Below are 27,695 nucleotides of genomic sequence, written 5' to 3'. Positions count from 1 at the left end.
CCAAAGGATTCCTCCTTTTAATTATATACAAGTGTGTTAGAATGGAAACTAAACATACTCGAAGGAACAATCAAATGCTTAAAAAGTCCTGTATAGCCTCAAAGATGAATTATCATGTTGTGACGAAAGTCATATTCTATTTATATTTAATAAACTTTACCAGTTAAGTTAACTAAAACTTACGTTATTAATTCTAATTTAAAACTACTATTAAAATTATTATTTTGCCTGTCACTTAAAATTTTTTGTAAAAATAGTATTTTTAAAATTTAGATAATAATGATTAGAAAAGAAGGGCAGTAATCAACTTATCATGAATCTTTGACATCCTCCTAGACTTTATTTGACCCTTCATTACTCATTTTCATTTCTCACCGAAAAAGCAAGAGGAAAAGCAAGAAGGAAAGTAGCCATGGGCAGGAACAGGCGTCAGAAGGCAAGACAAATGGCTGCTGCTGCTGCTGCGGCTTCATCATCTTCAGCACAAACCCACATCATCATCGGCCCAACAACAATCATTGACGACCAAGAATCACAACGCATTCAAAAAAGAGAAGAAGAAGAAGAAGCTTTCTCTGAGGCCATGGAACTGGTGTACGGGTCAACGCTACCCATGGCTATACACACAGCCATGGACCTTGGTGTCTTTGACATCTTGGCCAATGTGGGTCCCAGTGTCACGCTCTCTGCTGAGGAGATTGTGGCCCAAATGCCCACCACGAACCCGGACGCACCAGCCATGATTAACCGCATTTGTAGCCTACTGGTGCACCATGGCGTGCTTGGTGTCTCTTTGGATGATGATATTTTTCACAGGCGATACTGTCTTACTTCAGTGTCCAAGTACTTTGCGCGTGGTAACCAACAAGATGGGGTTTCCTTGGCACCCTTGATGGATTTGGTTCATGACAAGGTTTACTTGGATAGTTGGTCAGTGACTCAGTCATCACTTTTTGATATTTTTTTTTTTCCTTTTCTCTAATCATAAAGAAATCCCTTTATTTCTTTATTCGTTTTAATTAGTTCTGTTTTGCAATCTTCATGTCATGTTTTGTGATTTGTTCCCTTATGGGCCATAGAGAATGTTCCTTGGATAATTTGCTTGAATCCAAAGCACTATTTGACATACATAACTCGTTGATTAGTCAATTTGTTATATTACTTTTGCCCCCACTTGGTGCTGATCATTTTTGTTAAGTTTTTGGACTTTCAATTAACTTTTATGGTAATAGTTGTATAGTAGAATGATAAACGACAATGACAAACTTGCATAAGGACAAAGTGTTGTTAATTCAATACTTAGATTTATTATTATTGTTGTTATTTTGTTTTTTATTTTGATTTTTGGGGTGGTGGGTCGAACCCCAACATGGGAGACAGGGGAGTGGTAGATGCCTTCTGGCTACAAGACATTTGGGTATTTGGATTTTTGTTCATTGTTGTTATTATAATCATTGTTACCTATTAGGAATTGTAGTTGTGGCTGGTTTTTGGGCATAGTCAAGTAGTTTAATAATGTGGTCTAACACCCATCACAAAGGGATTACCTGTGTGCCTTATCCTAGTTGTTCCCAGACTTCATCAAAATTTTGCTAATGGTGGCTAACTTTGTTGTTGAATTGAATGAATGTTAGGTCGCAACTGAAGAATGCCATTCTTGAAGGCGGACTTCCATTTAACAAGGTCCATGGAATGCATGCCTATGAGTATGCTGGCAGGGACGGCAGGTTCAGTCAAGTTTCCAACACAGCAATGTTCAGCCACACGGCCATAGTTGTTAAGAAGATCCTTGAGTCCTTCAAAGGTTTTGAGAACCTCAAGCAGGTGGTTGATGTTGGTGGTGGCATTGGAGTGGCACTTAACTTAATCACTTCCAAATACCCCAATATGAAGGGCATTAACTTTGACTTGCCTCATGTCATAAAACATGCCCCACCCTTTCCTGGTATGATGTCTCTTCGATATGTAATATTTGAAATAATATTGTGGAGTTTTTGTGTCATTTCTCCAAAGGTAACTTTCAATTTGACGAGCTCTCTTATTGGCATTTGAAATTGAAATGATCAATATACTGGTTGGTGATGTATTGAGTTTTATATTTCATCACTTGAGTTGATTTAAGTGCAGTTCCACCAGGTCTCTTCTGTTGTACTCTCTTTTGTACTCTTTACAACCTTCATATTATCAATTTCTTTGTTCCACATCGCTCCAGAACTGCATTCTAAATTGAGAGAGACAGAGAGAGTAACTCCAAATCATCTATCATTTGAGATAGCCAAAATGGAAAATCTCATATTGTCTGTTGAGATTGATTATTCAAATCTAGCCAACTCAATATTACTGATTTGTGGTTGTTAATGCATGACTGCATGTTTCAAGAACCTAGATGGCCTTTGGGGATTAGTTCATTGAGTGCTTAGATTAAAGGATGTGCTCATTTGTCTTGCAGGTGTGAAACATGTAGCTGGAGATATGTTCGAGAGTGTTCCAAAAGGAGATGCCATATTTTTGAACGTGAGTTTTGAGTTTTTCTGGCATTATTTCCTGATTTACTTGTACTGATGACTTAAAGGACCATCTTTCTCTTTAATTAAGAAACAAATTCAGTAAATATTGTGAGATTATGGATATTATGCAGGGAATACTTCGTGATTGGAGTGACGATCGCTGCTTGAAGTTGTTGAAGAACTGCTACAATTCTCTTCCAAAAGACGGAAAGGTAATCGTTGTGGAGCAGATTCTTCCAATTTTCCCAGAGATGACCACTTTTGCAAGGGGAAAATCCCTACTTGATATGCTTATGATGACTCAAAAACCGGGAGGAAAGGTGCGGATGCAACACGAATTGTTTGACTTGGCATTTGGAGCTGGATTTAAGACCATTTCTTTTACTTGTTTTGTCTGTAATTCGGCTGTTATGGAATTCAATAAGAAAGATAAGGAATCTGTATCATTTGCGCTGTAGGTTGAACATATCTTTTGTAGGAGCTGACAGTCTCTTCTAAACTGTTTTGCCTAGTTACTGAGATTGGGTAAGGACCAGTTTCTGATGATATTATGATATCAATATGGGATGTTTTGTGTGTAAATATTGGATAATGAAAAATTATTCTTATTAATCAAGCTAATGATGGCACTCCTTGTATCTTCCATCAAATGGTGCAGCACCTGCGTTATCGGATGTGGATGCTGTGATTGGCTACCTTTTCATGTTAAGGGATTTCCAAGGCTCAGATTAGCTAGGGGGAGCCTGTTTGTGGCTCATTCTATGAGAATTGAGATTTTAGCTTCCTATTTTTCATCTCTCTCGGATTTTGTTCTGGTTTCTTTAATCATGAATCAGCCATTGAAGTGTGGTTTTACGACATTTCTGTGAGTCTATTATCACCATTGAAGTGCTCCTGTTGGGAGGTGTTTGATCTGGTCAGAGAAAAATTTTGTGACCAAAGGAATCATTCTTGTTGAGAAATATTTAGAAAGGTTTTTTGAATGGCCGTAACCTTTGTTTCAATCACTTTTTGGGTTTGTTGTCGATTTGAACATTCATAAAAAGCCCATATCTTTAAAGCTTGCTATCATGAAGCTTCTGTTGATGCATATAATCCTTGTGGTTTTTGCTCTGAAACCGCGAGTGGCAAATTTTATTTGATCACAAACTACCTTGCTCAGTATGCACAACTATTGACAAGTTTTCCCGCTGCAGGCTGCAGTATGAGGACTCCCGAGATGCTCAAAATCATCATAACATACCACATTTACTCTTTACTGATCGTGATGTAGTGTATGGTTACTTAGATCCTAGTTTGCTCTCTTACCTTCGGAAAAGAGGTTCAAACTCACTAATATTATGTGACTCGAAATGTAATTATTTGTTTGCGGATGTCTCTCCATCCCCTTCAGCTCTTTTCATTTCCTATTACCTATTGCAAGTAATTGTGTTGAATATCTTACTCAAACTTTGTTATTAATCAGGGCCCTACTCCTTTGCTTCCTCTAAATGAAGTTAATTATTTCTAGAGCTTGCCTGAAATTTTGTTGATGACCCATGCTGAAAAAAATTGTCTTAAAAATTCTTCCAAATGATAGCAATTATGTAATTGGAACAAAGTTTTTGGTGATAAGAGTCCAAATAGCAAATTGACACTAACCTGTCTGGTTTGAAATCCAGGTTCTTGTATGCAAACCACTGGAAAGGAAGACAACATAGATGGTTTGTATGAAAGCGTTGAAGACACAGGCTTGAGATCAACGAAGATCAAAATGACAGAGCAAGGAAAGCAAAACGGTGGTACTTAATCTGTGTCACAAAACGCACAGTTTCATTAAAAGGTTGCATAGCAACGCACCGTTTTGGAGAATACTGAACCTGAGTGGTAAAAGAATTGAAAACGGTGTCGGTTTGAATCTGTTCAAGCTTCAGGTGTTAATGGCGCGAAAGTCAGTTGTTGAGCTGTTAGTTCTTCCGTGATTTACGGGATTGATCCCCATAATTTGGATCTAATTATTTTTCTGTTAAGATCTGTAGAATGAGTGATATAAATAGTGAGCTAGTGATCAGTTGTAATATTAAGCAAAGATATTTTTTCTCTTACATAGTGATTCTTTCTCTCAAAATTTTCTCTCTTTCTCACTGGTTTTCTTTCTTGATTCTCACTGTTATTACTACAATTTGTTCTACTCACTGCATTGATCTTGTTTCAACCTGAAATTCATAATATAAGAATATCTTCAAAAAGAAATATAAGAAAGCACAAAATGTTCAAATTATGCTTTCCGTGTGATGCCTAAGAACAAGTTTAATCTTTTAAGGTTAGGTAGCTTTGCCTTAAACTGATGGAAGGGGAGAATGCACGCTTTCCTAGTCGTATTGGGGATACACAAGATGTCTTTCCCTACGGATAATGTTTTATGCAACTAACGTTCAGCCAAAAAAAATGTATTATGCAACTAATGCTGAATTTGTTTCGACATAAAATTTACAGTATTTTTCCTTTTTCGTAAAATATTTGATCAAAAGTAAAATATTTATGGTCAACTAAAACGACCAAGGTAAATTTGGCAACCCGACCCAACGTATCAACCCCAAAAACTGATCTAACTCGCAAGGATAAGTTATTTTTGGTCAATTGATAGATTGGCTGCACATCCTACATGAGGAAAAAATACATTATATTTCTATGACACGAGTCCTTCCCCTCATGTTATACATGATATACATCCTCTTACATGAGATATCTATCCATCTCATGCTCCTCGAGAGATGGATGAGACTAGACCCTCTGAATTACTGACAAGTCCTAATATTGTGTCCTTTAACAAAGAGTCCGAAAAACCAAAGATAATCTAGGAGGCGGGCCTTCACATTAGCTGTATGGTAACCAGCTTCGTTCTTTCTTTCAGTTGCTGGCTTGTTGCTGAGACTTTTCTTCTTGGATTTTTCCTTCTACTTCTAGAGGATAGCTACGTGGATCACTTTTTTTCCTAGCATTATTTACAATCACAATCACAAAATATTCTAAGGTTGCATTTGGGAACTTAGGTTTGGATTTGGATTTGGAGTTGAAATTAATAAATTTGAAATCAAGAGATTTCAAATCTATTGATTTTAGAAGTTATTTCAAATCCAAGGATTTTAAGTATTGAAAAATTCTTGGTGGATTTAATCCCCCTCAAATCCAAATCTAAATCTAAAGGACCCAAACAGGCCATAAGTCCATTTTCATAAACTTTGCCATGTCATAATTTGCACGTGGCAATTTATAAGAGCATCCACAGCAATAATGCTAAATAGCTATATTACTATTTTTAGCACCACCAAACACCAAAATATGCCCTGAGCCTACAATAATAGTTAGCTAGTAAACTTCGATGGAAACTCTGTTCCTAACTTGAAGCATTAACATAGTTTCATGAAATGATGAATCAACTATAGTGCAAAAGTTAACAAACTGAACTCTCTCTTGTTATGTGAGAAAAGTTCTGGAAGGCTATGGCCTCTATCTCTCTGCCTCTTTGGAAGCCGGGTCTTCCATTGTACAATAGAAGTGTTTGTCCCTTCTTTCTGAAGGAGAGTTTGTTTTGTTGTTTCCGTCTTAAGAGTGCGTTAGGTTTTCTCCTTCTCTTTTTCTTCTCCTTTTCTCTTAGGGTAACACTGTTATCCATAGAGCTAGTGGTCTTTCCTTTGTGGGGGGGTTTGGGAAACAGTTTCTGATAGGTCTTACACTAGGGATTTTTTCTCTTCTCCCCTTCCTTCCCTTGGACCTTCACACTATGTACGATCTTGTTACTTTCTGCCACCCTAAGGAGGCGGAGGACGGCAGAGACTGTGAATCTCAGACAAGGGTCATTCCAAATATGGATATCGATTTTGGTGGGGAAGACATTACTGCATACGTTACAAATGTTACTCATGGTGAAGATACAGCTAATCCGTCCAATACGCAAGCGTTGAAATACAATAATGATACAGAATCATTGGCACAGTTGGAGGGTATTAATTCTGAATTATTGGGGACAAATTTGAAGAGCATGAAACACGGCATTAAAGAGCCCGAAGTGATAAGGTCTGGTAGTGATAAGGGGAGTTTGGAGGAATTTAATGCGGAATCAAATACCGAGTTTCCTGGAATTAAGGATTCATCCGTTAAGCTAGCCACCTTTCAATGTAGAGTAATTTCAAATGAAAAAACCCTACAAGTGTCAACCCAAGTCACAGTATCACAGAACCCTAGGGTTTTAATTCAATCATCACAAACAACGGCATAGATTGAAGAGCAGCCAACCAATGTCAGAACATGGACGATCTGGCTTCGCAAGAACACTCTTCGGACTAGTGACAAACCATTCCCAATCCTACGGGTTCTGCAAGATGCTTGGTCTGCACAAGCATCTTATGTACGTTTAATTCCTCCAAAACCTCCAGATCGTGGCAGCCTTGCTCATCAACACATGGGGTGGACTCCTCCAGTCAATCACATGTTCAAGGTTAACTTAGACAAAGCTATTTTTAGAGAGGAGCAGAAGGCAGGTGTTAGGGTAATTATAAGGGATGAGCACGGCAGGGTTATTGCATCCATGGCAGATAGTATTTCTCTGCCCTTTTCTATTGATGCAATGGAGGCTTTTGCAGCCAAGGAAGAACTTAAGTTCACTCAAGTGCATGGTCTATCAGCCATTGTTCTCGAAGGTGACTCAAAGCGCACTATTGATTCTCTGTTGTGTGAGGACGTATCCCTAGCAGCCATTGGACACCTCATAGATGAAGCAAAGATGTCCAGTATTGGAGTGGGAATATGGGAGAGTAATGGAGCTATTTTGGCTTCTTTCTCACAAAAAATCCCTCAAGCATACAAGGCTGAAGTGATTGAGGCGCTGGCAGCCCTCAATGCATTGTCATTTACATTTGAGTTGGGATTTTGTAGTACTATCCTTAAAGGTGATTCTCTTGGACTGACTCAAGCTTTGAAGTCAGCATAGCTTATCACCAATGGGTTTGCTGTTAGAAGATGTGAAAATGTTTGCTAACAATTTTGTAAGATTGTTGTATTCTCACATTAAGAGAAACGACAATGGGGTTGCTCATAGTCTGGCTAAAAATGTATTATGCATACCAGATTTTCAAGTATGGATGGAAGATGTCCCATCACATATTGTTTCGATTTTACAATTGGATGTAGTTGAATTTCATTAATAAAATTTTTCAGTTTCTTTCTCAAAAAAAAAAAAAAAATGCCCTACAATAGTGGAGCCAAATCTATATTTTTTGACTTCACAATTACAGTGCACAGTTATTTTTGGTTGTGCATCGTAGCTGAAAGGTTTAAAAAAAAATTATTTGTAAAAAAAAATTTATTTGTGTGTTTACACTGCTTTTGATTATTTTAATATTTTTTCTTCGTGTCTCTCTCTCCATCTACTTCTCTCTTCCTCCACGCCGATCTACACGAGCTCCGCTGCCACAAACCCATCGCCGCCAACCCACACTTCAATTAGCCATCACCGTTGACCCATGCTTCAATCAACCATCACTGTCGACCCACGCTCCGCAGTCAACCACATTCATCGCATTAACTCACTCCACTCCTCCACTCCTCACCAACCCAACTCCCCTACCCCACGCTATCGAATTAACCCAATGATCCGGTGAGTAATCCACACCACATCACCTCCACTATAAACAAAAACAATCCACAACCACCACAAAACACAAACCCACATCACAAATCACAAACCCAAGGTAGATTGGTTAGAGTAGAGAGAAAGATCACAAACCCACAGCACAACCCACAAACCCGTAACCTCAATCGGAGAATGCCAGTGTTCTCAGCAGCCTAAGAGGCCCTCATTCACGACAGGATCCTCAAGAGCTTTGACGAGTTCGTCTCCGATGAGGAAGGTTTCAAGATGGTGATGGGTGGGAAGGAGAGAATGGCGACGAGACTTGCTGGGAAAAGAAGATAGAGAAGTGAGAGAGAAGAGAGAAGTGAGAAGTGAGAGTGGAGAGTGGAGAGAGGCACGGTGCAGAGATAGAGAGAAAGAAAGAAATTAATAAAATAATGTAGTAGATATATTATTTTATTGTACTGTTTATATTATTTTATTGTATTGAAAGTTAAAATAGATCCACTAATGCTGGATGTTTTGTAAAGTAAGTAGATAAAAAAATAAGTGGATTTTTGTGGTGCTAAATAATTTAAAAAAATAGCACCACTACTGTGATTGCTTTAAGTAGTGGAATTTTAGACCCACATAGATCCACTATTTTTTTTCACCACTTACAACTCGTTATATAAACAAGTTGTAACAAAAGTTGTGGTGATTGTTGTGGTAGTAAACTTACTCCACCAAATATGGCAGTGATTGACTTATCTTCATAACTAGGAGTTTCAACACGATTGTTTGTTTATGAGCAATATCTAATTATCTCCACGTAATTGCCACCCTCGGTCCATAGTAATTATAGTTGTCGTTTGCTACTGATACAGTCATGGCCAAAATATCATTTTGGTTCATATATCTAGGTGTTTTGTTAATTTAATTCCTATATTTTGGTAATAGTTAATTTGATTTTTGTTATTTTCAACTTACAATCAATTTGGTCTAGTCTCTATTATTAACTTAGGGCACGTTTGATACACTGAATAAATATTATAATAGGAATTGTAATCTTTATTACTGAGAATAAAAATGTGTTGTAATATAATAACTAAACTTATTCATAAATTTGATTGTGAGTTGTAACATTAGAATAAAATTTAAGATTTATTTTAGGAAATATCTTACTCATACAATTATATTTCCTTAAAAATAATATTTTTTAAAGAGTAATGCTACAAGTACAAACTATTTTATAACATTTTTACAAATTATTGATGTGACAAATTCTTATTAATTCTAATATGAGCTCCATAACTATCTTCACATTTTACTTACCAATAATTATTTGGAAAATACTAAAGCCATATCAACAGCTTATAAAAATATTGTAAAATAGTTTGTGCCTGTAGCATTACTCCTTTTTTAAATTTAAGAGAGAGAGAGAGATGAGTTATTTTTTATGATTTTTTATTTTTATAATTGTTACGTATATATAGAAAGTTTGTTTATTTGAAAATATATTAATTTTAGAAATTATTGCACCTACTAAGGAATAACTATCACAACCATTTTAAAGAGAAATAATTATTCCTCATTTTGAAGAATAACTAAACATGTCCTTGAGCCTCAAGTGTGTCAATTGTGCAGTTGTGAACCTTTTTGACATGTAGGCATTTCTGTTAGTGAGTTAATGATATATACCAAAAAGTTAATGTTGCCAAGGAAACAATATTAACCGTAACCCTAAATATGGAGTCAAAAAAGATATATTGGCCAGAACATTCTCAATGTCTATAAATCCACTAACGAAATTTCCAGTTTGTGAACAAAAGAGAGCCAATTCAATTTAAAGAATATGTAATGGCCTCTCCCCTTCACAGATCATTGTAGCACAAATGCCCACCAACAACCCCGACGTTGCCATGATGCTAGACCGCATACCCAAAATGATGGCCAGCCACTCTGTGGTTGCCAATGAGTTTGGTTCTTTCCAGAGACTCTACACTCTTTCTCCTGTGTCTAAACACTTTGTGCGCAATGAAGATGGTGTGTCATTGGCCCCCATGATTGCCTTGCCTCATGACAAGGTTTTCTTTGTGTTGCCTTTCTTTCCTTTTTTTTTTTTTTTTTATTTACCTTGCTCATTACATGACAACTTTGGCACTGCCTGCAAGTGAATTTGTTATGAAATGCTAGTCGAGTACTACTTTAGTAGCCCATCACATTTAGTAACATTTAAGATACATGCATGAGTGGTATGTAAAGAATTTTTTTTATCATTAAAAAAATGAATAATTAATATACTACAGTTAACCCAAATTTATTCAGCTAATACCTCAAATAAATTAATTTATAAGTTGCGAAACCTAACCTACAGTGGCGGTTATAAAACGCTGCAATAGGGCTTCCAATACCATCATTTTTGGAAATGCCACTATAGGCCTCCTATTGCAGCAATTAATAAAGTGCCAGTTTTGAGCTGCCGTAATAGAATTTCCTATACCAGCAATTTCAAAAAGCGCTACTACAAGCTCCTCTATTACGGCAGTTTTCAAAAGTGCCGGTAAAAAAACACTGCAATAGGACAATTTTTTTGTAGTGAGGTCCCAACTGAAAGACTAAATTCTTGAGGGAGGAATTCCATTCAACAGGGTCTATGGCATGCATGTATTCGAGGGGTAATTCTTACATGCTCTAGGAGCAATGCTCCTTCCTCTCACATATGGGGTGGGCCCCATGGTGGGACCCACGCATGGGGCCCACCCCTCATGTGAGAGGAGGGAGCATTGCTCCTAGAGCACCTAAGTTTTTTCCGTCTTTGAGTATCTCTCTTTGGACCCCAGGTTCAATTAGATTTTTAAAACAGTGATGCTCAACCACACTAATATTGTTATTAAGCATATTATTAAGTCTTACAAAGGATTTGAGCAACTTAGGCAACTTGTTGATGTTGGCGGTAGCCTAGGAGTCAATCTAAACCTCATCACTTCCAAATACCCCCACATCAAAGGCATTAATTTTGACTTGCATCATGTTATACAACATGCCCCACCTTATCCCGGTATTATTTAAATTTATAAGTCTCTTTTTTTTTTTCATAATGTTGTCGTATCAAGGCATTTTCTTATTTCACTAGTTTGAAATTTGATGAATATACAATTTTCATGGAAAAATAATGCTAATAACATAATTTTAAGGGCTTGGATCGCTTAGGGTTTATAAATACACAATTTGTGTAGATAAAGAGAGGTGTAAAAAAAAAAAAAAACTTATGTTGCAAGTGTGGAATATGTGGGAGGAGATATGTTTGAAAGCATTCCTAAAGGGTACAACATTTTTATGAAGGAAAGTTTTAGATTTAATTTGTAAGTATTTTGTTTTGATTAACCTAAAGCCATGGTTTTAAATCTAAATGTGATACAGGAAATGCTTTTATTTCCATCAGATTGTCTTAAACTCTCAATTAGACTTCATCCAAAAACTTCATTGGATTGGTCTAGCCGTTCTTAAAGTTCCATAAGATCCATGAGATCTTGGATTTAAAACCTCTAGTCAGCATCTTCTAGTTACTCTCGAGGAATTTCTCTCTATAATTATGTAGTGTGTGTGGGGTGGAGAGTACACAGTACACACACTCAGTGAAATAATCAAGTATTTAAAAAGTTTTGTCACCCTCAACATTAATAAATAAATTATATCACGTCCAATTGATGTGGCAGTGGCATTCTTAGTAGAAGGGGAACAAAGTTACAAGAACTCAATAGCCACTATCAGTTGGGATAGGGATTAATTTATGACATATAATCTTGCTTTATTAGCATTATAATCAATTTTATATATATAATTATGGGCGATTTCTTTGAATTTGTTTTTGTGTGACAGTAATGCCCTTTAAAATTAAAAATTTCGCGCAAAAAAGAAGAAGAAAAAAAGAATTCAAGACAAATAATATCATAATTGGTTAATTTTGTAGTATATATACTTCATGATTGGGATGATGAACATTGCCTAAAGCTGTTGAAAAACTGCTACAATGCTACTCCACATGATGGAAAGGTAATAGTCGTCGAGGCAGTTCTTCCAATTACGCCAAAGATTAGCAGTTCTACAAAGAGTACCTCTCAAATGGATTTGATTATGATGACTCAAACCCCAGCAGGGAAGGAAAGGACCCAACAAGAATTCATGGCCTTGGCAACGAAAGTTGGATTTAGCGGCATTAGATATGAATGTTTTATCTGTAATGTTTGTGTTATGGAGTTTTTTAAGTAAGGCTGGCTTGTAGTATTAAAAAATGCATGGGCATCATTCAATTCTCTGAACCTTAAAATAAAGATGCTGGCAAAATAAAATTGCCCCTAAATTTCTAAATTCAAGTTATGTCGTAAAATGAAAGCCCATCATTTAGAAATGCCTAAATTTGAACCTGCCAAAGGCATGAAAGATCAATGTTGTACTTCTCATGGAAGAGCTTATTCCACATATTATGATGAGCTTTAACATAAACGTAAGTCCCATTTTTTGGGAAAAGTCCTCATTTCTTGGCTAATGAAGATGCTTAGAAACATATATCACTATCTTCATATGACTCCATTACATTTTAATCTGGCTCATTGAAGTTGGATCTTCTTCTGGATTCTCTAAGCCAAACATAAAAAGAAGTTACTTCATTAGCCCTACCATTGAGCATCTAAGGGTCTGTTTGGAATACCGTTTATTGTTGAAAACTGAAAATACTATAGCAAAATAATTTTTAAATGTGTGAATAGTGCAGTGACACCCAGTTTAAAAAAAAAAAAAAAAAAAAATTGCTTAAATCCGTACTTACAAGTCCTGTGAACAATGCACGAGACCCACACAAAAAAACACAAACACGCAAGTCCCCTGTTTTCAGTGCAATCCAAACGTACAGTAAATAAACATATTATTTTTTCCTCAAAAAAAAAAAAAAAGACATTATTTGACCCATTGATAAAATCCATGTGCCCGGCGTACTTCACATTCTCTGGATGAATGATACAGCCACGTTTTTTTTTTAATAGGAACTGATACAGCTACTTGGAGGCAGAATTTTTTTTCTAGGGTTCATTGCAAAGAAATTGGAATACAAGTATATAAGTCGGAAGAGTGACAACTCTAATTAAAATTTTATTTATTTATTTATTTATTATTAATATTTTAACTTTAAAAAAAAGGAGGCATCTAAACTTGGTCGAATATCTGAACATGCTTAAAATTTAAAAATGACATTATCTTCAATTTTTCCTGTAGTTTCTCCTCCATTCTCTCCACTCACTCAATCTCCCATTGATATAGGATAAAAGGATTCCTTCAAGTTTGCTTAAAGGAGGATTTACCTCCACATTTTATGGCTGCAAGCAATAGCATCTTGATTATCTTATAGTATTCTTTAATCTTTATCAATAAAAGTTTCTAAAATCTTTTTTTTTAGAGAGTTTTAACCTATGGCATCTGTTCTTGATAATAGCTCTTTATCATTAAACCAAGACACCAATCAGTTTTTGATATAAGCGGAGATTGAACTTCAAATCTCTTATTCAACCATCAGAGACTTTACTAGTTAAACTAACTAGAACCCACAAATTTTCTAAAATCTTATTTTAAAAAGTTTTCAAAAAAAAAAAATCTTATTTCAGAAATATAAATAAATAAAAGGACACCTTGTTGTGCAAGGCAACTTAAATGATGAGTAGATATTATAACAACCCCACCCCAACTGTGTAGATATTGTCCACTTTGGAGCCCATACCTCTCATGGTTTTGTTCTCCCCCAAGTTGCACTAGGGAAAAGGCCTCTACACATTGAAGGGAGGTCATTCCTTATAAACACATTCTCATGTGCTTCCCTAGGCGATGTGGGATTCCATGGAATGCAAAACCCCCATTTTTGGGTCACTACAATCCACCCCCCTTACAGGCACACGCGTCCTCGCGTGTGGGGCCCACACTTCTAGCTAGGGCATGGTTCTGATACCATCTATAACGACCCCACCCCAATTGTGTAGATATTGTCCACTTTGGGGCCCATATCCCTCATGGTTTTGTTCTCCCCCAGGTTGCGCTGGGGAAAAGGCCTCTACACATTGAAGGGAAGTCATTCCTTATAAACACATTCTCATGTGCTTCCCTAGGCAATGTGAGATTCCATGGAATGCAAGACCCCCCTTTTTGGGTCACTACAGATATTTTACATCCTCTTAGACTTTATCTAGCTTAAACCACCTTCTTCTTTTTTCTTTTTTCATGTTATTTTCATATACAAATTGTTTACATTGGAAAGTAAGCAAGCTAGCAAGCAGGGTCTGGCAGCAAATGATGCATAGGAAAACGAAAGTGTATTGCAAGATAAATCACTATTTCCTAGTTTGAGAGGAAGAAAAGCAATAAAACATAGAATTGAATAGAGATGAATGAAAAAAATAATTTTATAATATTCTTTCTTTTTTGATGGATAAAGAATAAGTTTTAATGTAAAAAATATAAAGGTATGAATTGAATTTTTTTATTCTTTTATGATAATTTCGTTCTATTTCTGTATGAACTCTCAAAACAAGCCTTAAATACTTAGAAATAAGCTCTATCTACTTATCTTGATCAAGTAACAGTCCATGTACACACACTCACCCATTTTTTCCGTTGATTTGAAAAAAGGCATATACCTTGTTGTGCAAGGCTACTCAAATGATAATGAGATCTTTGACAGCCTTTAGACTTTTTCTGACACAAAATATTAGGTCTTTTTTCTCACCAAAAGCAAAAAAAAAGAAGAGTAAAAACCAATGGACAAGAAGCACAAACAGCAGAAGCCAAACCAAAAGCAAGCAAAAATGGCTTCTTCACCTTCAAGACAAACCCCAACAACAACCATGGCCAACCAAGACTACAAAAAGAAAGATAGGAAGAAGAAGCATTCTCTCAGGCCATGGAACTGGTGTACGGGTCAGTCCTACCCATGACCATGCACGCAGCCATGGAGCTTGGTGTCTTTGACATCTTGGGAAATGCGGGTCCAGATGCTACTCTCTCCGCTGAGCAGATCGTGACCCAAATGCCCACTACAAACCCAAACGCACCGGCCATGATTGACCGCATCTGTAGCCTATTGGTTCAACACTGCGTGCTTGGTGTCTCTATGGATGATAATTGAAAGTTCAAATATGTGTAAAAACACCCTTGAACGTTTAGACCCCCAAATACAAAATAACCAATTCAAGCTTTATGACAAACAACAAGTGTGCAGAAAATGAACATAAGCTATAAACAGAATTGGAAATCATTCTAAGCCAATTATAAATCACATTCACAGCAGAAAATAAAGGGCAAAGATAAAGGGAAGAGAGATGCAAACACAAGGACAACACGCGATGTGTTATCGAAGAGGAAACCGAAGCCCTCGGCGTAAAACCTCTCCGCCGCCCTCCAAGCGGTCAATAATCCACTAGAAAATGTAGTTGGGATACATGAACAGTAATAGACCCTCCAAGCCTAATCTACCCGATGTACCTAAGCCCTCCAATCTTCTTGCTCCAACGAGGTTGCACCGAACCTTTTTCTTTTTTAGCTTACCGGATTCCGCTATAATCCATAACATTCGCCATCCTTGGCATCTTCCAATGCTTCCCAAATCTCTAAAAACACTCAACACTCTAAATGGGTGTGGGTAGTGTTTGGATAGAAATCTCCTCTCAATAGGTATGACAATGAGAGAGGAAATGAGAAGAGACTACAAAGATTTCTCTCTAAGAATGAGTAGCTCTCTCTAATTGGGTGGGTGTTTTGAAGAAACCTCTCTTAGGGTTTTTCTTTCTGAATAGCCACACATATTTTGTGGGAATGAGGGGTATTTATACTGGTGTGAGAATGAAATGCAAAGAGTCAATTTTTCCAAAATAGGGCTGGCTGGTGACTTGACCTCGCGACTTGACTGAGTCGCGAGTTCAAGCCGCGAGCTAACTGAGTGACCAGTCTGGATTTTTGTCCTGTAGTGCTCCAGCTGGCATGACTGTTCAGCTCTCCTACATGCTCTGCAAGTGTGCTGTTTCTGACGGCTTGCAGCCACGAGTCATCCGTGAGATCCAGCCGCGAGTCCTTATTTCACTGCACAGTCTTGAGCATTTCTTCACACTCTCTCACACACTACCCTTACATGATTCCCACCTAAATACAGGGTTTCTAAGTGTTGTATTACAAGCAAATTTGTCACGGAATAAAGCCAACACATGGTTGATTAAATTCAACCTTATAATAATATTAGAAGGCTTCCTTTTCACAGAAACTACTGCCTGAATAGCGTGTCCAAGTACTTTGCGCGTTGTAACCAAGATGGGGTTTCCTTGGCACCATTGATGACCTTGCTTCATGACAAGGTTTACATGGATAGTTGGTCAGTCATTACTCCACTCCTCATTTCTTTCTTTCTTTCTTTTTCTTTAATCATATAAAAATCCCATCTTTTCTTTAATCATAAGTATCCCTTTTATTTGTACATTCGTTTTAGTTAGTTTTGCTTTGCAATCTTCATGTCCATAGTATGAGAGTTTCTTTGAGATTTTTCTTGAATCCACAGTAATAAAGGAGAGGAAAACCTATGAACCAAATCATCAAAGCTTACTGCTGCTTTGACTAGGGCGGACTTCTTTTTGATATAGCTTGTTGATTTATCAATTATTTATGTTATTTTTGCCACCCAAATCTTTCTTTAATCGACCCCACCGCTGGTCATGTTTGTTAAGTATTTGAACTTTCAATAAATATTTGTATTTGTTGGAGCATTTTTGCATCAACAGTATTGTAGAAACTGTGGAATGATAACGACAATGACAAATATGCATACGGACAAAGTGTTATTTTTTATTTCTATTTTGTTTATATAAATATATATAAACAAAATATACGAGAAATTTAATATCTAGAAACACATGAGCTTTTTTTTTTTTTTTTTGAGAAGCAGAAACACATGAGCTAGTTGAGCTACAAGCCAAAGTGTTGTTAAATCAATACTTAGATTTATTATTATGATTTTTTTTTTTTTTTTGGTAAATTATTATTACTTTGATTTTTGGGGAGGCGGGTCGACCTGCAACAGGGTAGACGGGAGGCTCAGGTACCATCTGACTACAAGTCACTTGGGTACTTAGATTTATTTTCATTGTTGTTATTATCATCATTGTTACCTGTGAGCAGATGTAGTTGTGGCCGATTGTTTGGCATGTTGGGAAAGTTATGCAAATGGTCAATTGGTCATAATCTGGTTGTCTAACGCCCAGCTCAAAGGGATACCTGGATGCCTCATTCTAACCCTATATGAGAAGTCATTCCCAGTTTTTTTAAGAAGTTTATAATGGTGGCTAACTTTATTGCTAAATTGAATGGATGTTAGGTCTCAACTGAAGAATGCCGTTCTTGAAGGTGGACTTCCCTTTAACAGGGTCCATGGAACTCATGCCTATGAGTACGCTGGCAGGGACGGCAGGTTCAGTCAAGTTTTCAACACAGGAATGTTCAACCACACTACCATACTTGTTAAGAAGATGCTCGAGTCCTACAAAGGTTTTCAGAACCTCAAGCAGCTGGTTGTTGTTGGTGGTGGCATTGGAGTGGCTCTTAGCTTAATCAATTCCAAATTCCCCAATATAAAGGGCATTAATTTTGACTTGCCTCATGTTATACAACATGCCCCACCCTATCCTGGTATGATGTCTCCCCATTATGTAACTTCTTTAAATAGTATTGTGGAGTTAATTGTTCATTGAAGGTGATTTTCAATTTGATGAGCTTATTGGCTTATAAGAATGAAATGATCAACAAAATGGTTGGTGATACATTGCATCTTATATTTCATCACTTGAGTGGATTTAGATGCAGGTTCACCTGGTCTCTGCTGCTGTACTCTCTATGAGAAAAGAAAGAATTGGGAAAAACTAAATTATATTGATTAACTTACTATCTGTCCTTATATACATCACCCAGATCAGCTAGAAACGGAAACAGAGCATAAGCTCTGATCTAAGCTAACAGAAACAGAATAACAGACTAACAACTTCTCTCACGTGTAAGTAACTAACCTTCACATGTGTAACAACTAATGAAAGAAAAAATAGAACTAAACTACAAGTCGTATATGTATACAGCTATTTAAACGACAAGAGCTTCTGAGATCATTTCTTCAACTTCTGCTATACACGTTGAGCCTGTCTTCTTCTGCTCCAGGTGTTTGCCTTGATCTTGATACGCCCCCTCAAGATGGACTGTGGGTTGATAAATGTTGATAAGTCCCATCTTGGATAAAAGTTCTGACAATTGCTTATGACTCAAAGCCTTAGTGAGCAAATCTGCCAATTGGGATTGAGTTCTAACATGAATGAGTTTGATAACTTTCTCCAACACTTTATTCCTTACAACATGGCAATCAATTTCTATGTGTTTCGTTCGTTCATGGAAAACAGGATTAGAATCTATGTGGAGTGCTGCCTGACTGTCACAGAACAACAGAGCTTCTTTGCTGTGATTAATTTGAAGATCCTTAAGCAGATAAAGAATCCACACTACTTCACAAGTTGAAACAGCCATAGCCCGATATTCTGCCTCTGCTGATGATCTGGAAACAGTGGATTGTTTCTTTGATTTCCAAGAAACCAATGAGTCTCCAAGGAATATACAATATCCAGTAACAGATCTTCTGGTATCTGGACATGAAGCCCAGTCAGAATCCGTGAAAACTTTTACATGCAACTCTGAGTTTGCTGAGAAAAAGATTCCTTTACCCGGTTCATTCTTCAAGTACTGCAAAACTTTAAGTGCTGCCTCAAGGTGTGGTTTTCTTGGTTTAGCCATAAATTGGCTCAATTTGTGGACTGTAAAGGTGAGGTCAGGTCTAGTGATGCTTAGGTACAACAACCTTCCCACCAGCCTTCTATACTGCCCTGGATCATCAAGCAATAAACCTTCATGCTTGCTGAGTTTCAAGCTTGGATCCATAGGAATTTTCACAGGTTTGCATCCAAGAAGCCCTGCATCCTCCAAAATCTCAAGGGCATACTTCCTTTGACATAGGGAAATGCCTTTTTCTGTCCTTGCTACTTCCAAACCAAGGAAATATCTCAATGCACCTAAATCCTTTAACTGAAATTTCTGATTCAATATCACCTTAAATTGATCAACTTGCCCCTTATCATTGCTTGCTATGAGAATGTCATCAACATATACTAACAAGACAATGAATGAACTTCCTTGTTGCCTAGTGAAGAGTGAGTAGTCAGCCTTAGATTGAGTAAACCCAAGGTGAATCAATGTGTTTGAGAACTTAGAAAACCACTGTCTGGAGGCCTGCTTAAGTCCATAAAGTGACTTATTCAATCTACATACAAGCTGTTCTCCATGCTCCCCCTTGCTGTGAAAACCAGGTGGAAGAGCCATGTAGACTTCTTCATGCAAGTCACCATGAAGAAAGGCATTATTCACATCAAGTTGGCTAAGAAACCAGCCTTTCACAGCAGCCACTGCAAGCACAACCTTCACTGAAACCATTTTGGCAACAGGACTGAAAGTCTCAAGGTAATCTAAACCCTCTTTTTGAGTAAACCCCTTTGCAACTAATCTTGCTTTGTATCTTTCAATAGCCCCATCAGCCCTATACTTAATTCTGTAAACCCATTTGCAACCTATGGGATGTTTATCATGAGGCAAAGGGGTGACAGTCCAAGTATTATTGGCTTCCAATGCAGCAATCTCAGCATCCATGGCATCTTGCCACTTAGGATCAGCTACAGCCTGTGAAAAGGACTTAGGTTCTGTGTTGGTACAAATTGAGCAACAGAAGGATTTGTAGGTAGGAGATAGAGTATCATAAGAAAGATAAGAAGAAAGGGGATGGGAAGTGCCTGACTGAGACTGATTGGAGATGATGGTTGAAGAAACTTGGTTGCAGTGATAGGCCTTAAGGTAAGAAGGAGGTTTAGGCACTCTACAAGACCTTCTAGGAACATCAGTAAGCATAGCTGGAGTAGCAGAAACAGCATGATCAGAAACATCAGGAGCAACAGGATCAGAAATATCAGGAAAGAATTGATCATCTGTGTCAAGATCATGATGAATCTGAACAAAAGAATCATCATGGACAGGTGATATAGGATCAAGCAAGGCATGAGGAATGAAAGGAATATTAGGTAAAGGAATGAAGGCAGATGAAGGAAGAGGACTGTGTGAAGTAAAAGGGAACACCTTTTCATGAAAGATGACATCCCTAGAGATGAAAATAGAATGAGATTGAAGGTCAAGCAGCCTGTAACCCTTAATGTTGAAAGGATATCCTAAGAAAACTGACTTCCTAGCTCTAGGACTGAACTTGTGTTTATGTGGATTGACATTAGTAGCAAAACAAAGGCAGCCAAAGGTTCTGAGGTGAGAGTAAGAGGGGATTTGATTGAAAAGCATCTCATAAGGAGACTTGTTATGCAGAAAAGGAGTAGGAAGTCTATTTATCAAATAGACAGCTGTGAGGATGCAATCACCCCAGAAAACAAGAGGAATGTTGGATTGAATTTGCAAGGCTCTAGCTGTTGCAAGAATATGCTGATGTTTCCTCTCCACAACTGAATTCTGTTGTGGAGTGTAAACACAGCTTTGCTGATGGATAATGCCATTAGAAGTGTAAAAATCAAGCATGTTAAACTCTAAAGCATTATCAGTTCTAATGGATTTGATAGGGGTTTTAAACTGAGTATGGACCATTTTGTAGAATGAGACAATTAAGGGCCTAACTTCAAATTTAACTTTCATGAGAAAAACCCAAGTGGCTCTTGATGCATCATCTACAATTGTAAGAAAGTATTTATGTCCAGCAGTAGTAGGAATGGAAAATGGCCCCCAAACATCCATGTGAACAAGATCAAATGAATGAATAGCTCTTTTATTGTCAAAAGGAAAGGGTAGTCTCTTTTGCTTTGCCAAAGGGCATACAATGCAGTCTTTGGTACAACAATTTTGCAAGAAAGGAAAAACATGACTTAAAGCATGAACTTTCATATCAGATGGATGTCCTAGCCTAGAATGCCATAGAGAATACAAGCTGGCATGAGAAACAGAAGATGAAAAAGCAGTGAAAGAGCTAGACTTATTCTTGAGAAGAAAATCATCAAGAGACTTGGAAGCTTGAGAAAGGCTAGAGGCTTGTAACAGGTAGAGTCCATCATGCATTCTGCCCATTCCAATCGTGTTCCAACAGGTAAGGGCCTGTATAAAACAATAATTGGACAGAAATACAAGACAAAAGGGTTGAGATTGAGTCAAGGCACTGACAGATATCAAGTTAAAGGAAAAAGAAGGCACACAAAGGACATTTGTTAAGGTGATATGAGAGGAAAGCTTAATTGTACCAACATGAGTCACAAGTGCAGCCTCTCCATTGGGTAATTCAACCACAGAATGTGAAATTGCAGTAAAAGAAGTGAATAAATGCATTGAACAGACTATGTGATCTGTAGCACCAGTGTCTATAACCCAAGTTTCAGCACCAAATGCCTTTCTATTCACAACCTTAGCAGAAAATACTGAATGTGGTGGACAAGAAACAGTACCTGCAACTGTATTGGATGGCAATGAAACAGCATTAACTTTGTGAGGCTCTTGAACTGTTGAAGTTTGATGAGCTCCAATCAATGACAGAAGCTGGTGATACTGATCAGGAGTAAATGAAGGTGCTTGAGCAGTGACAAAATGATTATATTCAGAATTTGGAGCCATGTAATGCCCTAGAAACTGATTTGTAATAGGATTATGATCGGTATTAGAAGCCAAGTGATGGCCTTGGAACTGATTATGACCCTGGAACTGATTTGCAGCAGCTGAAACTTGATGAGCCATCATATTCCTATTCTTGAATTTGTAGCCAGGTGGAAAACCATGGAGCTTATAACACTTTTCCACAGTGTGTCCCAACTTTCCACAGTGAGTGCACAATGGTCTTTCTTTTCCTTTTTGATTTGTGCTTGAACTCTTGACAGCCAAAACCGTAGATTCAACTCTAACATGATTAGTAGCTGATCTTTGCATTTCCTCTTGGATAAACAAAGAATGAGCCTTATTAACAGAAGGCAGTGGATCCATGAGCAAAATTTGTGTTCTCACTTGAGAAAACATATCATTGACTCCCATGAGGAACTTCATTGTTGCTTCTTTGATTTGAAGGTCCTTCAACCTCTGATTGACATTGCACACGCATTTGCCACAGGTGCATTGAGGAAATGGACTAAGATTCTGAAGTTGATCCCACAAGACCTTAAGCTGAGTGAAATAATCAGTGAGTGATTGTTCTCCCTGATGGAACTCAGCAATTTGCTTCTGGATGTTGAAAACCTTGGTTCCATTTCCTTGACTGAATGTGTCTCGAAGCTCAGTCCAAATCTCAAAAGTAGTATCTCTGTAAATGATACTACCCTGAAGTTTTGGTGACACTGAGTTGATGATCCAAGTACCAACTATATTGTCAGCACGAATCCATGCTTGAACAGTTGTTGGTGAATTCACGAGTGGAGAAGAAATGGTTATAGAACCATCTATAAAACCAAGCTTATTTTTACCAATCAAAGACTTTCTCACTGATCTTGCCCAAGCAGAATATTTTCTTCTCCAATCAGAGGCTGAGAAGTGAGAACAGCCCCTGGATTTTCTCCTGGATGCAAGAACAGAGGATCATTGAGATTATACGAGTCTTGCGAAGAAGATGAAGATGGAGTGGTAGAAATATTAGCTGTTGTATCAGCCATCAAGCGAAAAAAACTTGAGAAGATTTCAAGAAAGCTTGAAGAAGCTTGAGAAGATTTCAAGGAAGCTTGAAGAAGCTTGAGAAGAGCAACAATGGTGAACGATGAAATAGAAATTCCCAAAACTGTAAAACCCTAGAATTTTAAGCTTTCTAGGAGCTCTGATACCATATGAGAAAAGAAAGAATTGGGAAAAACTAAATTATATTGATTAACTTACTATCTGTCCTTATATACATCACCCAGATCAGCTAGAAACGGAAACAGAGCATAAGCTCTGATCTAAGCTAACAGAAACAGAATAACAAACTAACAACTTCTCTCACGTGTAAGTAACTAACCTTCACACGTGTAACAACTAATGAAAGAAAAAATAAAACTAAACTACAAGTCGTATATGTATACAGCTATTTAAACGACAAGAGCTTCTGAGATCATTTCTTCAACTTCTGCTATACACGTTGAGCCTGTCTTCTTCTGCTCCAGGTGTTTGCCTTGATCTTGATACTCTCTGCAACCTTCATATTATCAATTTCTTTGTGCCACATCTTTCCAAAACTGCATGAGAGAGAGAGAGAGAGTAATTCCAATTAATCTGTTATTTGTGGTTGTTAATGTATAACTGAGTGTTTAGGAGCCTAGATGGTCTTCATCTATCATTTGTGGTCGTTAATGTGTGGCTGAGTGTCCTAGATGGTCTTCAGTGATTAGTTCATTGAGTGCCTCGATTAAAGGGTGAGTTAATTTATCTTGCAGGTGTGAAACATGTAGCTGGAGATATGTTTGAAAGCATTCCAAAAGGAGATGCCATACTTTTGATGGTGAGTTTTGACTTTTGAGTATGTTGGGTATTCTTTCCTGATTTTCTTTGGTCTTATGCTTTTTTATTTTTTTGAAATTTAGTACTTGTACTGATGACGTAAACATTATATGCTGTGTCAGTAAATAATCCATTTTTGAAATTCAGTAAAAAGTTATGCATTTTTTTTTTTTTCCTGAATGAAAAATTATGAGATTGTTGATGTTATGTAGGGGATACTTCATGATTGGAGTGACGATCGCTGCTTGAAATTGTTGGAGAACTGCTACAATTCTCTTCCAAATGATGGAAAGGTGATTGTTGTGGAGCAAATTCTTCCAATTTATCCAGAGATTTCCACTTTTGCAAGGAGCAAATCCCTACTTGATATGCTTTTGATGACTCAAAAACCGGGAGGAAAGGAGCGGAAGCAACATGAATTTGATTCATTGGCATTTGGATCTGGTTTTATGAGTTTTGCTCTTCCTTGCTATTTCTGTAATTCGCATGTGATGGAGTTCTACAAGAAGGGTTTGAATTCCGTATCAATTGTGGTGTAGGTTGAACACATCTTTTGTAGGAGCTGACAGTCGAAATGAAAATTTTGCCTAATCACTGAGACTTAAGGATCTGTTTCTGATGATATTATTATCTCAATATGGGATGTTTGTCACTCATTCTATGAGAATGGAATTAGCTTCCTATTTTTCATTGCTCTAGGATTTTGTTCTGGATTTGGTAATTGCTAATTTACTATATATCTGATAAGTGAGTCAATTATCACTGTTGAAGTGCACCTGTTTGGAAGTGTTTGATATATGGTCAGAGTCAAATTTTGGGACCAAAGGGAATCATTCTTCTTGAGAAATATGTGTAAAGGTTTGAATGTTTATAAGCTTTGTTTCAAGCTCTTTTTGGGTTTAAATCCCTTTGTTTTGGTAAGTCAGTTTGAAAATTCGTGAAAATCAAGATTAATGAGCTTGCTATCATGAAGAGCTGTTTATAGCTCCACTGTGATTGGTGAACTCTCTCTTTTATACGTATAATCCTTGTGTTTTCTGCCATGAAACCCTGAGTGGTAAATTTTATTTGCTTAGAATTCACAACCCTGTTTTCCAGTTTCAGACTGCAGTATAAGAATTCCCTAGATGCTAAAAATTATCTCAACATTCATGTGGTGTCGCTGCTCCTCATGGTGACTCTAATCCTAGTCTACACTTACCATTGGAAAAGTGGTTCCAACCCACTAATTTTATGTGGCTCGAAACGCAAATTCTTTGTTTGTGGATGTCTTTTCATACCCTTCAGATTTTTTCACTTCCTATTAGCTATTGCAAGTAATTGTGCTGAATATCTTACTCAAATTTGTTATTAATCAAATGCCTCCCTTGCTTCCTCAAAATCAAGTGAATTATTTCTAAAGCTTAAATTTCCAAGCAAGCAAATTATATGCTAGATTTATACTATATTTGTAGTCAGTGAAGTTCTTCTAGCTCTTCCAAAGTAACAGAAAATGGCGATTATGGGATTTAATTGGTGCTAAAGGTAAAGGGGAAATAAAATATAATGGTTTCATATATCGTCAAGATGGAGTACATATTAAATGGGTTAGAAGCTTATGCCAAGAAAACGAACTCTGGTTACATTTTCATGACAATGCTGCAAGATATTTGCTTCAAAAACCAGAGGTCCACCTAATCTCAGCAGCATTCCGTATTGAGTTCCTCTAGCTGCTCCCAATTATATCCTTGTATGTAACTTTTATCTTCTCTAACAAAGCTTCCCTGAAATTTATGACGCATGGTGAAAAAATTTTACAAAACAATTCTTCAAAATGATGGTAGTTATCATGAAAATTGGAACTAAGTTTTTGATGGTAGGGTCCAATTTGACACTAACCTGTCTGGTTTGAAAACCAGGTTCTTGTATGCAAACCACTGCAAAGAAAGACAATGAAGATGGATGCATAAGAAATAGACAAAAGCACAAAAATTCCAAATTAAGCACTCCAGAAAATGAATTTCTTCTAAGAATGTCCCTTAGAATAACGGTTATATAATTTATTTTATCACTTTTTAATAGCTTAAGTTTTTAAGACTAATAATAATTTAACTTAGAATCAAAACAACTTAGAATAATGATTAAAATGATCAATTTCATAATAGTTTAAACTTTTGTGACAAGTATGATTTTATCAATATGTCTTTGATCAAATAAATTTTAGTCCATGAGATTGGGGGATCAAGGGTGTAAAATTTTGCATGCTGTTATTTGCATTAGACTTCATCCGAGTCATAGAAATTGATTATCAAGAGGAACCTAGATTATTTGGCTAAGATAGTAATTGTGTAACTAAAACACAAGGATTGTCTTGGATCATCCACCTAATAGTTGGTAGGAAATTCCTAGAATTGATCCAAAGGAAAATTTTAATTTCCATTCAGGAATTCATTCCTGAGATGCAAACAGTCAATGAATGTTGACAACCACATACTCGGAACAATTCAAATTGTTCAGCAGGGAAGACAATGAAACGGCCCCCTAGGTTCTTAGCAGTTTTATATTTGTATAAAAGTTGTAAAAGAATAAAGCAATAAAGCAAATTCAACTTACCCCAGAATAGCCAATACCCACAAGCTCAAGAACACCAGGAATTAAAGGAAGCCTATCAATTGCCTGGAGAAGTAATACCCATCTCTCAAAAACCTTCTTACTAATCATGTTAAATTATATTAACAAATGCAGTAATAATTTATTAACTAGCAATTGGAGAACCTCACCGAGATCATCCCAGTGGAGCCCCACAGTGCAACCACACCAGCTACTGCAAGTGAACTCACTGCATACTTATCTTCAACTTTGTCCCACTGTGCATCCAAGGGATTCAATTTTCATGAATTCATGTCTACAATTACCGAATTCTCTTACAACACTAGACAATATTGATTAGATAATTCATAATAATGTCAAATCCTTACGGCTTCTTGAACTGTCTTCACAATCTCTGGCAGCTCAGCTACTGCAACTTCTGCTGGCGCCTCTCCAGTGGCCATGGCCATGACATTGCGAGCTAGCTTACGGCCTGAAACCAGGAAGATAAATAACTATTATCATGGCCATCCATATCTATAAACACTAGTAGCAACATGGATAAAGCAGGTTTAAGTTGAAGGGTGCTCTTGTATGTGTTATGTGTATGTGATGGACTCACAATAAGCTGTGGTCTTCCAAGGTTTGTTTTGAGATTGCTGCACAGGAGGAGGGGGCAGTGTGGGGAGTGACACACACTGTGGTGATGAAGCAGCTGATTGGCGAGGAGCCTTGACATCAACAAGGGTGGATGAGGAGGAGATTGTGAGTGTGGAGGAGGTTGAGGCCATTATTACTGAACCCCTACAGATTATACTTTGTGAGAGATCCTGAGGCCACTAGAGAGAGAAGAGTTTGGAGAAAGGATTAATAGGTAAGCTTTCTTTGTTTGTCTGGGTTTATTACTTTGGTTTTTGGGGAGGTGATAATTTGCGATGAAAAGTGGAGATCCCTGTCCTTCCAAGTTGAAGATGGACAACCACTCATTACTTTTTATCAGGATAGTGTGCTGACATGGCTGTAGGATAAGGTATTTTATGGTGTTTTATTGGATAGGAGGCTCCAGGTTGGACCTTTGTTCTTCAAAATCCTTCATTATGTTTTCGTTCTCTCTAGAGGACCAAAATATCTCTACATATAATCTCATGGGGTTTGTAGCTAATAAATTATATCTCCTGCATCTAAAGGGAGTGCTTAGGTTGGAAATTGCATAGATGTATCTGTCTGTATGTCTGTGTATGCTATGTACATAATTTGCATATCCAAACATCAAAATATCTCTTCAATTGCCTCCTGTGCATTTACCACTAGTACCATTTTTTTCTGCTAAAATTACTTCCTTGTATCTGCCTGCCCAAAAAAAATCTCTTTTAGTTGAAGGAAAAAAAAAAAAAACCCACACGCTGCTGAATCAGATAAGATTATCACAA

At 37.2% G+C, this 27,695-nt stretch overlaps 3 protein-coding genes and 1 pseudogene across 3 annotated transcripts; 3 read left to right on the top strand and 1 right to left on the bottom strand.

Moving 5' to 3' along the window:
* Positions 1–269: 269 nt before the first annotated feature.
* LOC115954874 (anthranilate N-methyltransferase-like) lies at positions 270–3,152 on the top strand. The gene is made up of 4 exons (XM_031072844.1): positions 270–930; positions 1,635–1,945; positions 2,450–2,514; positions 2,639–3,152. The coding sequence occupies exons 1-4, from the start codon at positions 413–415 to the stop codon at positions 2,963–2,965; spliced, it is 1,221 nt and encodes a 406-aa protein (XP_030928704.1). The 5' UTR covers positions 270–412; the 3' UTR covers positions 2,966–3,152.
* Positions 3,153–7,568: 4,416 nt separating this feature from the next.
* On the top strand, positions 7,569–12,369 carry LOC115956985 (annotated as a pseudogene).
* A 2,420-nt stretch (positions 12,370–14,789) lies between these two features.
* On the top strand, positions 14,790–24,395 carry LOC115956983 (anthranilate N-methyltransferase-like). Its single transcript, XM_031075239.1, has 5 exons — positions 14,790–15,262; positions 16,368–16,501; positions 17,498–17,808; positions 23,634–23,698; positions 23,910–24,395. The coding sequence occupies exons 1-5, from the start codon at positions 15,041–15,043 to the stop codon at positions 24,234–24,236; spliced, it is 1,059 nt and encodes a 352-aa protein (XP_030931099.1). The 5' UTR covers positions 14,790–15,040; the 3' UTR covers positions 24,237–24,395.
* Positions 24,396–25,180: 785 nt separating this feature from the next.
* Positions 25,181–27,320, bottom strand: LOC115954875 (protein CURVATURE THYLAKOID 1B, chloroplastic). The gene is made up of 6 exons (XM_031072845.1): positions 26,888–27,320; positions 26,655–26,758; positions 26,457–26,543; positions 26,290–26,352; positions 25,576–25,613; positions 25,181–25,460 (listed from the first exon to the last, which is right to left on the bottom strand). The coding sequence occupies exons 1-6, from the start codon at positions 27,054–27,056 to the stop codon at positions 25,403–25,405; spliced, it is 519 nt and encodes a 172-aa protein (XP_030928705.1). The 5' UTR covers positions 27,057–27,320; the 3' UTR covers positions 25,181–25,402.
* Positions 27,321–27,695: the final 375 nt, after the last annotated feature.

This window comes from Quercus lobata, chromosome 8, assembly GCF_001633185.2.
Source record: "Quercus lobata isolate SW786 chromosome 8, ValleyOak3.0 Primary Assembly, whole genome shotgun sequence".
Taxonomy (NCBI): domain Eukaryota; kingdom Viridiplantae; phylum Streptophyta; class Magnoliopsida; order Fagales; family Fagaceae; genus Quercus; species Quercus lobata.
The sequence above is the reverse complement of the archived record's forward strand: the minus strand, read 5'-3'. Positions and strand labels throughout refer to the sequence as shown.

Coding starts and splice junctions, on each gene's coding strand:
- LOC115954875 (XM_031072845.1), bottom strand. CDS start 27,056: ATGGCCTCAACCTCCTCCACACTCACAATCTCCTCCTCATCCACCCTT. Junction 26,544..26,654: donor TGAAGACAGTTCAAGAAGCC/GTAAGGATTTGA, acceptor TTGGATGCACAG/TGGGACAAAGTTGAAGATAA. Junction 25,461..25,575: donor CTGGTTTTCAAACCAGACAG/GTTAGTGTCAAA, acceptor CATAAATTTCAG/GGAAGCTTTGTTAGAGAAGA.
- LOC115956983 (XM_031075239.1), top strand. CDS start 15,041: ATGGAACTGGTGTACGGGTCAGTCCTACCCATGACCATGCACGCAGCC. Junction 16,502..17,497: donor AAGGTTTACATGGATAGTTG/GTCAGTCATTAC, acceptor AATGGATGTTAG/GTCTCAACTGAAGAATGCCG. Junction 23,699..23,909: donor GAGATGCCATACTTTTGATG/GTGAGTTTTGAC, acceptor GATGTTATGTAG/GGGATACTTCATGATTGGAG.
- LOC115954874 (XM_031072844.1), top strand. CDS start 413: ATGGGCAGGAACAGGCGTCAGAAGGCAAGACAAATGGCTGCTGCTGCT. Junction 931..1,634: donor AAGGTTTACTTGGATAGTTG/GTCAGTGACTCA, acceptor AATGAATGTTAG/GTCGCAACTGAAGAATGCCA. Junction 1,946..2,449: donor ACATGCCCCACCCTTTCCTG/GTATGATGTCTC, acceptor TTTGTCTTGCAG/GTGTGAAACATGTAGCTGGA.